Below are 17,350 nucleotides of genomic sequence, written 5' to 3' on the forward strand. Positions count from 1 at the left end.
TCTGCAGATAGAACACTGAGGATTAGGATCAAATGTAAGAAATTACTGATAGTTATTTGCAAGGAGTTGAACTAGTAACAGGCTGGTAGTTGCTACATCTGTGTTTTGTCCCCTTTAGAGTTTGGTGTTCTTGTTTCAGAATGTATAACAAAGGTCTAAAAGATTTCTTATGTTAGAAATTCAGCTCTTGTCTACCCTTTTAGACTCTATGGGTGATTTAAGTTACAACATTTAATGCTAAAGACTTAGAAGGCAAAGATTTTTCCTCAGTTCAGATTGGAAAAAAAAACTTAGTCTAATGCTTCTTTCCATTCTCAACAACTAAAGTCCATAACAGACTGTTTTTTAATGTAAATATATACACACAAAAATATCAAAGTAGTAAAAAAGGCCCCACACCCCCTCCTACCCATTTCAGGTCACCCCCATTTTATTCCTAATGTTGTGCTGAAGTACAGTACATGTAAAATGAATAATTACTGAGTTACAATGAAGTGACATGAGTTTGCTTACTCACACCTGGAGTAGCCCAGAATCTTGATTAAGCTGCTGTAAGGTACACAGTGCTGACAGAGCCAGAGCAAGTAGCGATCTACCTATCTCGATCTTCAACCTTGTGATAACACAGATATTGTATTCCCCTCCCCTATTTACTTGCAGAGACTCTTATAGTTGCTATAGAAGGTGTAGGCAAGATGTGATGTACACATAACTAGTTATGAAGAACTGAGAAGGAGCAACCACACAAGGTTAACTGAGCAGCCCGAGGGAATGCACTCTGCATCCAAGCCTTACTGTAGGCAGAGTAAGACAGCTACAAACCTGTGGCTGGCAAGGAGCTGGGAGTTGTGGGCCCTTGAGTGGAGGAGCTTAGGCAAGTGAGCAGTAACAGCAGTTGTTGTGGCCTTGATAAGGGAGAGGAGGAGGACGAAGTCAGGGAAGCCTAGAAGCATCAGGCAATCACTGTTGGTAGCAGCTGCCATTGACAGAAACAGGAGATGTAAAAAAGGGGTGATCCTGCCAATTGCCAGTTTTCAAGGGTGCTCCAGGCTATCAGCTATAGTCTAACAGCAGTATTATGCCGCACAATCAAAGAGACTGACTTTGGAGTTTTTCATGTAGAAATATTTTTCTTACAGAATCAGGTTACTCCGGGGGGATGAGGCTTTAGTGAAACAAGCCAGGAAAACTACACCATGGAGATTTTTCTGCCGAGGCCTCTTTCTAGGGGCTGGAACTAGAACCTGGTGCATATCCTTTCTTATGAACAACATCATAGAAATGTAGGTTTGGAAGGGACCTTGAGAGGTCAGCCTCTTGTGCTGAGGCAGGACCAAATAAATCTCGACCATCCCTGACAGGTGTTTGTCAAACCTGTTCTTAAAAACCTCCAATGATGGGGATTCCTGTGGAAGCTTATTCCAGAGCTTAATTACTCCCATAGTTAAAAGTTTTTCCTAATATTAACCTAAATCTCCCTTGCTGCAGATTAAGCCCATTGTTTTTTGTCCTACCTTAGTGGATATGGAGAACAATTGATCACAGTTCTCCTTATAACAGCCCGTAACATATTTGAAGACTTATCAGGTCCCCCTAGTCTTCTTTTCTCGAGAATAAGACTTGTGAGCCTAAGGTATTGACATCCTTCCTCCTTGCTGGCTGGGATAAAACACTCATTTTCCATTAGCCAAGTAAGCACTTCGCTCCTTGCATTTGAAGCATCAGCAGTATGCGTCTTTACACTGTTAGAATACCTAGCATGTTATAAGATAGCTACTCTTTGTGGACCTTGATATTGATAATACAGCCATGCAAAGCACATGGGGGAGAGGAGGTTGGTTCCAGTACAAATACAGGAAGGAAAATAGCAGCCACAGCAAAGGACAAGATGAGTTGTATCTTCATTCTGAGGTAATCAAAGCTTGGTATACACAATGACTCAAGTCATAGAAGAGTCCCTGTCAACTGCATAAAAATCATACATACGGGGGGCTTGCTGTGCTTCAGCTTCAGGAATTGCCCTCTCACTAAGTTCATGTTTTGGTAGAAGACCTTAAGAGCTTTGGCAAATTCAGCATCATAGCTGGTCCGATGGTTGCACATCTGGTCAGCTTCCTTTGATGAGAGAGGCTGTTTGGTCATCTTAATTGCCCTTTTATTAGGAGACTTTAATTTCTTACCTAGAATGCAAAACAGGAGGGATTTTATTAGTTACTAATAAAACCTAGACTGACGGACACAAAATATTTCGTTCTGCATTTTTATATGGTCATTAGCTGAAAGTGATGAAATTTCATCCATATTCTCTCGTTGGAGAAAAAAATTCAGTGGCACATAAACTCTCAGCACCAACTGTTCCAGGAGGCTCTCACCACAGTACACCTTAACCATAACAGAAAAATGCAATTTTGTGGCATGGTTTGTGTTTTGCACTGACTTTCATGGTGTCCTGTCTCCCACTTCTTCACTTTATCCTTAAGAGATGCATTTTCTTCCCTTAAAGCTCTGTTAATATCTCTGAGAAGCTCAGTCTCCTCTTCCAACTTCAGCAGCTTCAGGTAAAGTTCAGATATCTGGTTAACTGTGCCCTATTAAAGAAAACATTTGAGTATCAATACCAAATTGATACTCAATACCAAGAATGTTACTAATAATTTAAGTGGACTCACCAGACCAATATCCTTTGCAATCACAGTTTTTGGATTATCAACTATAATGGTACCCTCGCTTGTGACCATGTCTTGTAGGGAGTAGTCCAATTCAGCACACCCTTCTGCATTGTGGGAAAGAGAGCCCAGTTAAGACTGTTGTCACATGCCTTCACTATTGTATCTGCGTTGTACATCAGTTGAAATATTTAGGGAGAAATAAAAATATTTCGCTCCAAGCTCTGACAAGTCTCTTGAATTTACACCAGTAATCTCCATTTTCTCAAACTTGCCTCCAACATATACCATTTGGATAACACATCTCACATCACACGTTTGATTCTTTTAAACACACACATCAACAATTAAACACTGAAAATTTCAGACACCAATTTCACAATTAGCGACATTAGAGCTCTAAATACGTGGGATACCGGGCTGTAAACCTACAGATTTTTAGGCCCCGTCTACACGTACAATGCTGCAACGGCACAGTTACACTGATACAGCTGCTCCACTGCAGCACATCTGGGGAACATGCTCTCCCCTGTTGACGTAATAAAACCACCTCTGCAAGCAGCGGAAGCTTGTCAATGGGAGAAGTTCTCCCGCTGACGGAGCGCTTATGTCAGAGGTAACTTGTGTCCCTGAGGGGGGTGGTTTTTTCACAAGGAAGATGTATTTGGGGAGACTTGGGACTGGAAAGGCTGTTGGGGTTACCCTGCAAAGAGTAACTAGGCTGGTGAAAGGCTTGTGGGATGGCTACTGGTGCCAGGGAACTGCACCACAGCTGCACAAAACATAGGCCCCCAAAGTTACTGGTCAGAATAGTCCCCAAAATGTCACAAGAACAGTAAAGATTTTTTGGGGAAAAATGTTATGAACTTTCAGTCCCCTCTCCTGTTACCCATCCTCTTCTCTCTGCCCTTTTGTCATCCTTTTTTGCCATTGAAAAATAGAAATTGCAGGGGAGAGAGGGGAGAGCATGAAAAGATGAATCAGATTCTGCCACGTTAGTCTGGAGCCACAGACGACTGTGAAGGCGCATGAATGAAAAATTCACGGAAGCCCACGACCCCCCCCCCTGACTTTTACTAAAAATATCCGTGGCAAAATGAGGAGCCCTGGGCAGCTGCGAGTGGAGCTCCCAGGACCCCCTGCTGCCCGCGGTGGATCCGTTTTCTGCTCCCAGACTCTGCAGGGGACCCTGCAGCTCCCAGCCGGTGCTGGCTGAAGTCACGGAGGTCTTTGGCTAAATCACAGCCTTAGTCCTAAGTCATGCCACAGCACCTCCAGGATGTCCTGACCTGATCCGTTATACCAGAGATAACAGTGCAATCTAAGCACTCAAACCTCCGAGATTTAGGGCCCAATCACACTTCAAAAAGCGCTACATACAAGAACTGCTCGCTTCTGTGGCTTATTGGCATCCACGTTCAATCATCTTCTATTTTTAGGATGGACTGAACAACTTACTGGCCATGCTAGGGAACTATATCCATGCTAGGGAACAGTAACTGTCTTAGGTTATAACACTAGGCCTAGATCAAAACCTATCCTATAATATGTTCCCTAACAGTCAGGGAACTGTCACCCTGTCCACACGAATGCTAAACAATAATGTAAGAACATGGATGCTCTTAACAATGGTACCAGACTATGTTTCTACTTTTGCTTCTATCCAGCAAACCAGTCTGATGGGTTGACGCCTGCGTCCTGGAAAGTGTTTGCTGGAAAAAAATCACTAACTCTCATGAAAGTGAATATTAGTATTTACAAGCTGTCGTATTCATGCAGTCACACTTCAGACTCTGTTCCTCCCACCATGAAGAGTAGGGGACTGAGAGTAAGGACTAATGTCTAAGCCAGGACTACACAATATGTTTCCCATCTCTGACAATGAGTTGGTGTATGGCCTTGGGCAAGTTACTTAGCTTCTCCGTACTTCAGTGCTCTCACTTGTAAAATGAGGGTAATAATGCTTATCTACCTCAGAGGGGAGTTGTGAAACTTATTTCATTAATGTTTCTAAAGCAATGAGATTCTTAAATTTGAGATGCCACAGAGCTATTTAATAGAGGCTGCTTTAAGCATCAAATGATGTAAATGATTGGATCCTTCTTGGCTAGGTTGACATGCTCATTCTGAGATGGTTACGCCAAGCAAATTCTAATCAGTCTTTAAATACTGAACTAATATTGAATTAAAGCATTACAGTAATATAAGTGAGCATGCTCTGTCTTGCCATCAGGCAGTTTTATATTTGAAAACTATGTTAGAATATGGTTTGATTCTGTTTACAACCCACAGCCATGAAGAACTATGCAAATTAAAAAGAATTATTATAAAGAAATACCTTGAAGCCCCCACAAGTCAACAATTAAAGCATTTTTTTGTAAATAATTTAAAAATTCATGGGATGCACTTAGGGCTGAGAAGTGGACTGTCTCTTCAATCTTAGCATTCATGTTTTTCCAGACAGGCTTGGTGTATAGAGAGTGTAGAAGATCATAAACTCTGTACCTAGGTGAATGAAACATTAACATAAAATGTAAATAACTGCCCAGTTCAGTATTTGGAAAGGTCAGCTACTTGAACAAAGAATATGTGAACAAAAGAATTATGGCAACATTTTGAGGTCAGCTGTTCTCTCTTGTTGAATAGAATGCTTTGTGCAGGCACTCACCAACCACATTATGTGAAAATATTACTTCACTTGATTCATTTTCAGGGTTTATTTTGTTGACTGTAGCAGTTTGTCACTGAACATTCTGTCATCCTCTAAAAATGCATTTGCTTTAATGATACAAGATTTTATTTTGTATTATGGAGCTTAAAGTTTTCTGTCCTCCCAACCCCCACCAACCCACAGATGTGTTTTGCTCCCATTCACTGAGGAAATTCACCTTTGTTTGGAGCAAATGAGTTCAAATATTCCTGTTCAAGGCAGGGCTTGCTCCTATTAACATGTCCTTTAAGAGGACAGCTGTGATTTTGAGCCTGTGACATTAAGTAGATCCTGCAGCTTAGAGATCTAACAGATGATAGTAGTTCATGCGATTTGGAAACTTCTGTTGGGATAACTATGAAACTGCTCTTGCTTTCACCAATGATTCCAACTGAACATACTGTGAAGGAAGCAGTGAACTAATGCAACCCCTCACCCTATCTGAATGCCCCGTTCAGTGACTTCTCTAAGCCATTTGACTCCAAGGCACTGTAAGATGTGAATCTGGAAATCAATTCTTCTTCCCAGCAATTCCAAAGGGTCAATGATCATATCATCCTCTCCGAAGGCTCTAAAAATGTACAAATAAGGATATGACATGTCAAATCTGGCTCAGCTTTCACAGCAAATATATGACAGTGACATTAGTGAATGAATCAGGTCAGTGAGGAGGAGGCTGGGAACAGAGGAGAGGACAGCTGTTTACACACAAATAGTCTGGTAACCACCTATGATAGGAAAGGAAACCATGTGGAAGGGACTGTATATTACAAATCTAGCTCATTTCCTTTGCTACTGGCTCTCCAAAATGGCAAGATTAGGAGATAGGCCTGGTATCCTTTGAAGGAGTGAGAGAGACAGGGATTAGGAGAAAACAAAGAGGTGGGGGGAAGGGAAGTGCAATAAAATCTTTGAAAGAGACACAGAATAGACCAAAAAAGCATAAAGTATAGAGGTAGGGAAGAGAAAGGGGCACACAAACACCTTCTAAAAACATTTTTCCACACTGTCTTTACAAAGAAACCAGTTTCCTAATTCAGTGGATTACAACTAAACAAAGATATTTGTTTAACCAACCTTATCAAGTTATAGAGCTTTCGGGTGGTACAATGTGAGGCTGAACCATGAAAGCAGACACAAGTTATCTTAGTACACGTTGACATGTAGTAAAGTAAAGCACACAAAGGCACTTTGTAAGAGAGCCCACATGGGGAGTTAGATTTGAGTAATTAGTGATGTGTAAATTCACACCTTAGCTTGCTGTGCACTAACTTCCCAAGTAGACAAGCCCTGCAAGGAAGATTCTGCATTAATACTGACTCTTTTCCCCTTACTGGCCCTGGAATATAAACATCACTTAATATCTAGTGTAGACAGGGTTTAATGCCTTTACAAATGTGTTAGCTGGTCAAGGTCTACACTCGGGGCTAAGTGGTGTTTAAAATAGTGTTAATTAAAACATGCTACCAACACGTTTTTTTTTAAACACTCCTTCTTCCCCAGGCTAGAGAGGATCATCACCTGCTGCTCCCACTACTCTAAGCATTCCAGGTCAATTTGTGGTTTGGTCTGGCCTTCCGTGCGTTTGTTAACCTTCAATTACGGTGATGGAAAATCTGCTTACAAATAACCTTCAAACATCAGACAAAGCTGCCGTTCATGGGGCGGGGCTCTAAATGTAGTTGGTCACCTGATTTTTTGGAAACCCTTACTGTCCTTGACCTACAACTATCCAGAAGTGCCACTGCTTGAAAACTGACTAAAGCTTCACCTCTGTGGTAAAACCAGCTCTGCTTCCCACAGGGCAGAGCCACACAAACCACAGCTTGAAAATCACCGGTGCAAAATGTTTGTGTTTATTGTCTCTGTATCCCCCCAAACCTGTTTTATCTGGAGTATCACCACTGCCTTCTCCCACACAGTACTACTGCCTCCAGAGCTTCCCCACCGAAACATTTCCGAGACAGCTGAGCTCAGTGGCATGCTACCTCATGTACGTAGGGTGCTTTGTAATAGTTTTTCAGTAGCAGGTAAAGTATGACAGAAGATAATGGGTAGTTACTCATTATACACTTTCTTTGTTCCTCTTTCCCAGAAGGTCCAACAAGACTTCACTTATTTACAATTTTAAAATCTCCCACTAAGGCCCTTCCTTACACAACCCATCTCCATCTGGCAAAGAAGTCTGGTAGCAGCTCCCTCTAGAGTTCATCAGTGTGGTTCTTTCACTTAGCTAGGGTAGGACCCTAGTAACAACTCAAGGGACTTCAACTTCCCAGGGGCTGAGCAGCTGTCATCGTAGCACCCAATCCCAGGGAGATCAGGACAGACCTGGACATCAACGGTACTGTCACATGGCATATTTTCCCCATGTGCTAATGTCTTTGGGTCAAATCCTGCTCCTGTTTATACCTGTGTAAACTTGTTCGAATTTCACATGGTCTTTATATTTTCCCCCATGTTTTTAGCCTCCATCTCCTACCAGACATATCACCCTGTGAAATTCCTGAATTGGATTTTTTTTTTTTTAAAAGCGATCTTAGATAGGAGCTAGTTCAAATAAGGAAACGGCAAACCTTTACCTTCCATCACTGGAACACGGAACTATATTTATAAGTAGAATAGCTTCTTCCATTCCTTCAGAGTTCAGAACTTCTGTTTGTTCTTCCAGCTTCATGCAGTAAGCAAGTGACTGAAGCCAAATGTGAGCAGATCCTAAATGAATGACCTCAACAGGATCCCAAAATGGGTCGCTGTCTTGGCCCACATACACATCCTCTCCATCTAAAAAATGCTGGTAAACCTCCTCCATTAGGAATTTCCTGTTGATGAACTTGGCCTTAGACCATACCCACACCTAGAGATACACAGGAAAGATGATAAAATAAATGGTCATGGGTAGGGCCCTACCAAATTCATGGTCCATTATGGTCAATTTCATGGCCATAGGATTTGAAAATTGGTACATTTCACATTTTCAGCTGTTTAAATATGAACTGTCATGGTGTTGTAACTGTGGGGGTCTTGACCCAAAAGGGGATGGGGGGCTGCAAAGCTATTGGGGTGGTGGGGAGGTCATGGGATTGCCACCCTCACTTCTGTGCTGCCTTCAGAGCTGGACTCTGAAGGCAGCAATCACAGAGCTTCCTGCAGCCAGGTTCCCAGAGGTGGACATGGGTCTGATCTCCCCCATGCTGCTGGGAACACCCCAGCCAGGGCTCTTAGCTGCTAGTCCTGGCTCGCTTGGGAGGGACAAGACTTTCTCTTCCTCTGCACGGCTGCTCTTGGGTACCTCTGCAGAAAGCTCCGCACCTTACCCCGCAACTCACTTCTTGCTCCCATCGTCCACAGCTGCAGGGGGAGAGGTACAGAGTGCCCTCCACTCCACCGATGCAATTATTAGCTTGTTTCAATAAGATAAAGAAAGGTCATGTGAACTTGACAGGATGTATTGATTGACGCTTTACAGCAGCAACCACCACCAAGTCTCAACTCCCTGATTGGTAGATATGGGCATCAGAGTTTCGTAGGGAAGCGATCTCAATTGGTAGCCTCAAACTTGTGAACCATTGCCTTAAGTTAAAAAAAAAGTTCTGGTTTCAAATGTCATTAATTAAATGTCAGCCTGGAGCATCCAGCAACTTCATTCCCGGTCTCTGTGCTGAACACACCTGTCCGTGTTGAGACCCTGCTCTCTTTGCATCTACGGAGTTGGTTGGAACGGTCAGACAGCGCCTAGCTAGCCTTGCAAGATGGGGGATTCTGCCTTCCGCCGAGTTCCAGAACTGTAGCACAGGCAAACTACAGTCTGCTTCTTTCACAATATTTTTGTAAGGAGGCATCTCCAGCTTACAATTCTTATGAAAGCCAGGAGCTGCATTAAGCGAGCTGAAATCCACCATCAACAGGTGCATTTGTGCGAGGTCAAAAATATGCACTGCTTTTAGGAACCTTGCTGCAGGGTGTTGAAAGTTTTGAGCCGTTTTTGCTACATCGCTTGACTCTTCCCCATAGCAGTAATATTGTCTGAGCTTCTTTGCCAGGCAAGAACACACCTGCTGAGCACTGGCATTTAACTCAGCATTGTCAGAGTGGATTTTGTTTGACTGTGCTCCAGCCCAGAAAAGTACGTCCATTACTTTGTGGTACGCTTGGTAGGTTCTGACACGTCGAGATTCAAACCAAGTGATTAAGTCCATGAGTCCTGTGGCATTTTTGGCAACAAACTGAACTTCCTCATTCAGCTGAGCATCATTTAGAAGGGTTGACAGTTCTGTTAAAACCTGCGTTATTGGAGTCAGCGTCCGCTCTTCTGAGACGAACTCGGAGTAGTACTTCCGAATGAATGAAGGTGAGCTGCATGGTATTGTACAGGCCAAAACCGGGAATTCCAATGAGTAATCCTGGCTCTGGGGGAAGTGCAATTATTTCTTCCCCAATTTCAGTCGTGTTTGCAATGTGCTGCCTGTATCGAAGTTTGCGGCTAGGGCAGTGTCAAAAGATCTTTTAATGTAGCTGACCAGTTATCAACTTTACCAAACTAACATCCCCACAACTCACTGACAAGAGAAATTATATGTGCATTACATGTTATATGGACAGCATTTGGCATTAGACCTTGGAGAACCGATTTTAAAAATTTCATCATGTAAGTTGCATTGTCACTCATGAAAGCAGATACTTTATTAAAGTTCACACTGTAATTTGGTTTTAATTAGCACTTGAGAAACTGTAGTGTAGTTAACAGCATCCAAATAAATGAAGTCAGCGAGCACTGTTAGCTTTCCTGTCTGTACATCTTCAGCCTTGTCAGAAATAAAATCAAAGAGACCATGCAGTACATAGTTGTCTTGCTCATCTGTGGACTCATCCAAAATAATTGCAAAATACTCACATGAGTTAATTTGACACCTTATCTCCTCAAAATGTGTAGCAAAAACCTTTGGAAGGTAGTTCTGTTGTAGCTTATTCGCACGTGGTAAGCAACCGGTATTTTGTACATTCTGTTGAATGAACTCATGCAACTTTGGGTGATCAAGTTTTTCCAATGGACTATTAGCACTTGCAAATGCAGCCACAAGTTCCATTCTAGCTAAATGACGGATCTCAGAGCTCTCTGTCGTCTTAGAAAGAGAAGAAATTCTGGGTTTTTTTTTTAAACTTTTGGTTTACCAGCAATGCGCCATCCCCAGCCCTCTTTCTGCTTTGATGGGTTTCAGAGTCTAAATGGCACTGACCTATTGCCCGATGTGTGTGATCCAATGAAACATTGCAGCTTGTACAAAATAGTTGGTCACCACTGGCATGTAGAATTTGGCTTCCAAATTCTTCCACACGATCTGTTGCAGTAATCATTTGAGGTTCCTGATTTACTTTGCACTCTCATTTTACAGTAATTGCATGTGTCTTCTGGTAGGCAGTCAATTGAGATCACTACGCTACAAAACCTCTCCAATGTCCATATCTACCAAGCTCAAGTGAGTTGAGGCCTGAGTGTGATTTGCTGCTCTAAAGTGTCAATCAAAAAATTCTGACAAGTGCCTCACCTTTCTTTCTATTTTTATTGAAATAAGATGATAATTGCATGTGGAAAGGGGGGCAGTTCCCTGTACAATGTCCCCTCCCCAGGCAGCGGCAAAGGGAGGGGGACAGGAAGTGAGTGGAGAGAAGGGTGTCAGAGCTATCTGTAGCCAGGAGAGATACCCAAGAGCTGTCCTGCAGGGAAAGAGCAAGTCCTGTCCTGCCCCAGCCCTGCCCAGACTAACAGCTAGGAGCCCCCTGCTGGGGGGCGCCCAGCAGCATAGGGAAGATCGGACACAACTCCACAAGTCTCCTCCAGCTGCAGGAACCTCTTGGGTTGCTGCACAGTCCCAGGGAGCATCCTGCAGCAGAGGGAGGCACCTGGAAGTGGGTCAGGTCTGGTCTCCCCCTCCCAAGCAACTGTGCAGCCGGAGCTAGAAGCCCCCTTTGCTGGGGAGCTCCTAGGAACAAGGGGACATCAGATTTCATGGGGAAGAGTTTATTTCATGTCCCGTGATGCATTTTTCATGGCTGTGAAATTGGTAGGGCCCTAGTCATGGGGTTCTCACTTTGGTGCACTCAGATTTCCCAGATTCTTCAGGTAGCTTTACTAGTGACTATGTGCAACCCATAGGATGAACACCAGTAAGAGAAAGAGGACCTACAGTTCAGTGCACCAAATTCAGCCCTTTGGTATCTACAGTGACACACACTCTGGCTACCTTTCTAGTATTTAAATATAACACTCCTGTGAGCCATCATTCCACGTGCAGAGAAACAAGATGCTTTTAAAGGCAAGTAGAAAGCAACACAACCTGTGATCGCTTTATATTGTTTGTGTCAGATTTGAGCAAACAGAAAAGCTTGGGAACCCTTTAAGAAGAAAAATTGCACTACATTCTACAACTGCAATAGTTTGAAAGGGGAGATGGGTTTTTCACTCTGTCATGGAAGACATACCAGATCAAAATAAGGATCACGTTATTGTGACACTCTATACCTGTAACCCACATATTCCTCATTTATATACAATTGTGAACTTGCAAATAAAGCATGCCCTGTGCAGTATCAGGAGAAAGAACAATGACTTTCAACAGATCATAACCTATCTAAATATGGATATTATTAGTGCATATGAAATTATGAGATTGTGTTGTATGGTTGTCAGTAAAACATGCTGTAAGTTGGGGAATCGGCCAGATATTAGCTCCCCAGAGACAACAGCAAGGAAAGTAACCAACGCCCGGTCGGGTGTCAAACAACCCATCAACAGCCACAGTCCAGCAAGGAGAAAAGGAGTACTTGTGGCACCTTAGAGACTAGTTAGTTAGTCTCTAAGGTGCCACAAGTACTCCTTTTCTTTTTGCGAATACAGACTAACATGGCTGTTACTCTGAGTCCAGCAAGGGAGCTACAATTCAGTGACTCACCTGCATAAGGCCACAACAGAGGAATTGCTCAACCTTGCCTGGGGACTCAGCAATGCCCACCAGACATGCTTGGACTTGTGTTCTCTAAGCACATGAACTAAGGGTATAAAACAGAACACGGGGGCCCCATGGTTGGCCTTTCTCCTGTCCCCACCTATGCTGCAAGCAACTAGAACACTCAGAAGACTGAAGACTCCAACAGAGGGGACTGGCCCAGGGTTCAAGGATAAAACCTGTGTACTATGAACTGCAATATCCAGTGGGATGAGAAAAACTGCTTAATCTATATGTTGCCCACCCTAATAGGGTTGAGAGTTTAGACTGCTTGCTTATATTTTCTTTTCTTTTGATAACTACTTAGATTTTAAGTGATAGGCAAAAAAAATCAATCTTTTTTAGTCAATTAATTTAACTGTTTATCTTTACGAGTGAGTTTGCCTGAAGCGTTTGGTAAATCTGCCCAGGTTTACAAAGGCTGGAGTATATCCGCTTTCCATTGATGAAGTGGTGAACCAATTAGTGAACTTGCACTGCTCATCTTGACGGTATAGTCCTGAGGTACAAGACTGGGAGCTGGAGGGATTTGGCTGGTGCCTTTCTCAGCATGATTCACAAGTGGCTCTGGGAGCATCCTGCACGCTAGCTGGGTGTGGGGCTCCACGTGTGGTTGTGCTGAGTGATCACAGCACCTGGAGGGGTTTGCTGCTTGTCACTAGCAAAGCTTTGAGAGAGACAGCCCAGGCTGGAGAGTTAAGCGGGCACAGCGGTCCCACAGTCCCAGGCTGCACCCCGGGGATCCCGTCACAATTATAACATGCTCCTGTAATAAATCAGTTACAAATAGGGATGGACTCAAACCAGAATTCCCTAGTGCCTAAACTCTGGGATTAAAAATGTAAGAGATGTTCAAATCCTTCCCTTGACAATGACTATCCCAATGATAAAGGGTAAATGGAGACAGACAAGTCGCTAAAATTTCAGTTTTGTAAAGAGAAAAATTAATAAGTGTCTCCTTTATTATATTAACCCCGTAGCTTTGTTCCATTCATCATCAAGCAGCCTGTGAACAGTTACAATCAAATTCTCCATCAGAGCGGATCTAGAGGATACATTGGTAAAAATTCCAACGGTCAGTGGACACTAGCATTCCTACTATTGACAGTGCTGACGAAAATGAACAAGTGCTACAGCAATGATGGGTGTTCATCAGAAAACCCTCAGCAGCATAGACACAGCTGTGATATGAGATTCTTTGGCCACTTCTCTCTGCATTTAAACTCTTTTTTAAGAAGATTTTGGTACCAAGTACTCATCTCTTAAATAGTTCAACAACATGAATTTCATCACCAGCTTCTCTGTTGCCGAATGCTGAAACAGAAACTAGAGCAAAAGTCTTAATGTAGCTAATTGAGAGTTCATTTTGATTTAAGTTGAAGGAAGGCTCAAAGTCGAATTAGGTGATGAAATTAGGGTGGGGTCTTGAGAAAGGAGTGCCTGTTGGCAGATCCAGGAATTTGTACTTGGAAAGAACATAAGAACGGCCATACTGGGTCAGACCAAAGGTCCACCTAGCCCAGTATCCTGTCTTCCGACAGTGGCCAATGCCAGGTGCCCCAGAGAACAGAATAGAACAGGCAATCATCAAGTTATCCATCCCCTCTCGCCCATTCCCAGCTTCTTACAACAGCTTCAATATGAATAAGGAGTGTATGGTGGGGGGAAAGGGGAAGGTGGGTGGGAATGTGGGATTGAAATAAACTGGAGGGTATAACCAAACTCCAGTGTTTAGAACCCAGCGGTCAGTGGTGACCCGTTTCCAGGCCTGGAGGAAGTGGGAAAGACGACTGGAAAAAACAGGGGTAACAGAAACTGGATCACGAGGAACTGGTATGCTGTCCTTGACAAACCCATCAACATGGGTGATTCAAGGTGCCCGCGTGACGCTGGGCCGATTGAGAAGGCCCCGTAGAGAAGGAGGAAGATAGGAATGACCTACACCCAGAACACTTGTTCCTATGCCTCCTATGATCACAACAATTCTGGTGTTTTCTTTTTGCGAATACAGACTAACACGGCTGTTCCTCTGAAACCGGTGTGGGTAAAAACAGCCATGCTGCTGCAGCCTATATTGCTAGGCTGCAACTGGGACTGCAAGCCCAGGGACTTCAATGTTGCCTTGGTGTCTTTAACCCCATGGAGCCTGGTGTCTGTCGGCTCCGAAAAAAGCGAAGGTCCTTCAAATGGCAGATTTGGTATTCTCTGCTGGACTTCTTGGGGGAACCCTGCCACCTGTAACCACAAGCTCCTACACATAGTCAGAGCTGTGGCCACAGACCTAGCCACTGAGTCCGCAGAGTCAAGGGCCACCTGCAAGGAGGCTCTGGCCACTGTTCTGCCCTCAGCCACCAGGGTGGAGTACTCCTGCTGACTATCCTGGGGAAGTCTGTCTCTGAATTTGTTCATTGCCTCCCACATATTATAGTCATAGTGACTCAGCAGCCCTTGCTGGTTCGCTATCCTCAACTGGAGCCCCCGTGTCGAATGGGATTTTCTCCCGAGAAGATCTACCTTCTTGGGTTCCTTTGGCTTGGGGGTAGACCCCATCTGACCTTGAAGGTCCTTTTCGTTGGCAGCTTCCACCCCAAGAGACCCGAGAGGAGGATGAAAGAACAGAAACTCACAGCCCTTGGCAGGCACAAAGTGCTTCCTTTCTGTTCTCTTTGCTGTGGGAGGAACAGAGGCAGGAGTCTGCCAAAACAGCCTTAATCAGTCCCAAAATGGTATTTTGTAGGGGCAGGGCCACCTTAGCAGGGGCTGTGGCTGACAGAATATCCAGGAACCCATCTGAAGGTTCCTTGATGACCTCCGCCTGCAATCCAAGGTCAGAGGCCACTCTCTTTAACAGGTCTTGGTGGGCCTTTAAGTCCTCCTGTGGCGGGAAAGACCCTTTGAGTATGAGCTCGTCCTCTGGAGACTATGAGGAAGAGGCGTGCGCTGCCATAGCATCCCCTGCTGCCTCTTCCCTAGGTCCACCGACGTGGGTAATGGTATTGGTTCCGGTACCAGTCTCGGTACCAGGGAGCGGTCCTGGCTTCAGGGCTGGCCAGAGTGCTGGGATCTGCTCTGGCACTGGCCCTGTGGGTTGGCTCTGGGGTATCTCTGTGTGCTGCTATGGTCTCTGAGCGCACTGAGTAGGAGTGGTGTGAGTCGGTCCCTGGGCCTGGGGGAAGCCCCCACAGGTTCCAAGAAGGCCATTTCAGGGGTGCTGGACCCCATGGGTCCATAGACCAAGTCTCTTGGGTCATTCCTGCTCCCAGAGCTCCCAATGGTAGCATTGCCTGTGGGGACTGGTGTGGAGCTTCCCTTTGGTGCTGACGTCTCAAATAATCAGATCCCGAAGGAGACTGTTCAGAGGAGGACGACCTAGGTGACCACAGTGGGGCCGATCCTCCCAGTACCATGGAGGCATTTCTGGTGAGGCAATGAAGAGGGTTTTTCCCCTAGAGGCTGGTCTTGAAACTGGCTTAAAGGTGGTCAATGCCTCAATGCCACTGGGTGGTCCTGTGGGTGCCGCCTCCTGTGTCCTGGCCAGAGACATTAGCTCCTTAGCAGCAGCATAGGCTTCTGGGGTTGAAGGCACAGCAAACTGGGGTCCACTCGATGCTGACCCATCAGTTGGTCAAGCGCGACTGGAATCTGTGCTGCTGGCACTGGTGTCTCTGCCAGCTGTTGTCGCGGTGCCAGGGAGGGAGAGTGGCCTGGCACAGGTCTCACTCTTCCCGCTGTGCTCGCTTGTCTGCCTTCGGTGCCAGCGAGCGAGTCTTCTCCCGGTGGCCCCAGTGCCGCTTCTTGGCCAGGAGGACCGTTGCCAAGAGCCCCTAGCCGCTGACGGCGCACTTTGCACTGATGCCGAAGTACTCAGTGCAGTCTGATCTTGGCTTTGAGGCAGGTCTGAGCGCTGCCTCCATAAATAGGACTTTCAGCCTTGCTGCGTACGGGGCTTAAATTCCCGGCAGATGTTGCAGCACTCTTGTCTATGACCCTCTCCCAAACACTTGAGACAACTCAAATGAGGGGCACTAGTAGGCATAGGCTTGCCACACGAAGAGCACTGTTTAAACCCCGGTGGCAGAGGCATGCCACGGTACCGGGGGAGGGACAGACCGCCTCTAACCTAGAACTAACTAAACTACTACCCTATGAAACTACTTACAACGAAGGCACAGCGGAAAGCACTAAAAGCACTTTGCTCAAGGCAAAGGGGGAAGTTCCAACAGCTGCACAGGCGGTAAGAAGGAACTGAGGAGCGCAGGCTCGGTGGGAGCCCATTACACCAGCGCGATGAGTGTGCGACCCTGAGGGGGCCCCCGACGCCGAGCCTATGGATACCACGAGGGGAAAAACCTCGACAGCTGTTCTTGGGGCGCTTGCACACCTAAATCGGAGTGGATATGTGCAATCATTTGAAGAACAACCAGGGACACCGTGTAAGGGTGGGAGAAGTTATGTAAGTGTACAAATAAGAGAAAAAGCAGTAGGGGGACTGAGAAAGCTCCCTGTTTGTGACAGAGGGAGAGCAGAGCTTATTGCAGCGTACATTACAGTAAATGTCATGTGTAGCTTGCATCTTATTGATTCTCTCCAGTGAACTCTGCTACTAGCCCAAGACTATGATTAATGGCTCAGCTTCTTTACCTGGTTAGACATTTTGTTAGTCACTTTTACTATTACTTCCTTTTGCAGATCATAACCTCTGGAGTCAGATGATGCTAGATTTTTCACTTTCAGTTCCAACTTGAGCTCCTGTAAAGGAAAAAAGAATGTTTCTCAAGAGAATATAATATAGGACATTAGTATCCAAGTGTGGATTTAGCTAAACTTCATGAGACTATGTCACAATATGGTGCAACATAAAGGGCTAATATATTAAAGGATTACTATTACTATTAGAAGTTTTATTGGGTAGCATATCTCAAATACATTTACAGGAGACAGAAGTTAGAGAAATTCTAACAATGGATTAA

The 17,350-nt window shown here is 44.8% G+C and overlaps 1 protein-coding gene across 1 annotated transcript in view; it reads right to left on the reverse strand.

The window, feature by feature from the left end:
- LOC125634868 (kinesin-like protein KIF28) overlaps positions 1-17,350 on the reverse strand; it is a 57,739-nt gene that overhangs the window by 1,178 nt on the left and 39,211 nt on the right. The window contains exons 16-22 of the mRNA XM_048846208.2: positions 17,022-17,129; positions 7,959-8,233; positions 5,813-5,947; positions 5,005-5,171; positions 2,670-2,773; positions 2,438-2,588; positions 1,987-2,180 (exon numbers count right to left, since the gene is read on the reverse strand). Of these exons, the coding sequence (XP_048702165.1) occupies positions 1,987-2,180; positions 2,438-2,588; positions 2,670-2,773; positions 5,005-5,171; positions 5,813-5,947; positions 7,959-8,233; positions 17,022-17,129 (1,134 nt within the window). The remainder of the gene's footprint in view (positions 1-1,986; positions 2,181-2,437; positions 2,589-2,669; positions 2,774-5,004; positions 5,172-5,812; positions 5,948-7,958; positions 8,234-17,021; positions 17,130-17,350) is intronic.

This window comes from Caretta caretta, chromosome 3, assembly GCF_965140235.1.
Source record: "Caretta caretta isolate rCarCar2 chromosome 3, rCarCar1.hap1, whole genome shotgun sequence".
Lineage (NCBI taxonomy): Eukaryota > Metazoa > Chordata > Testudines > Cheloniidae > Caretta > Caretta caretta.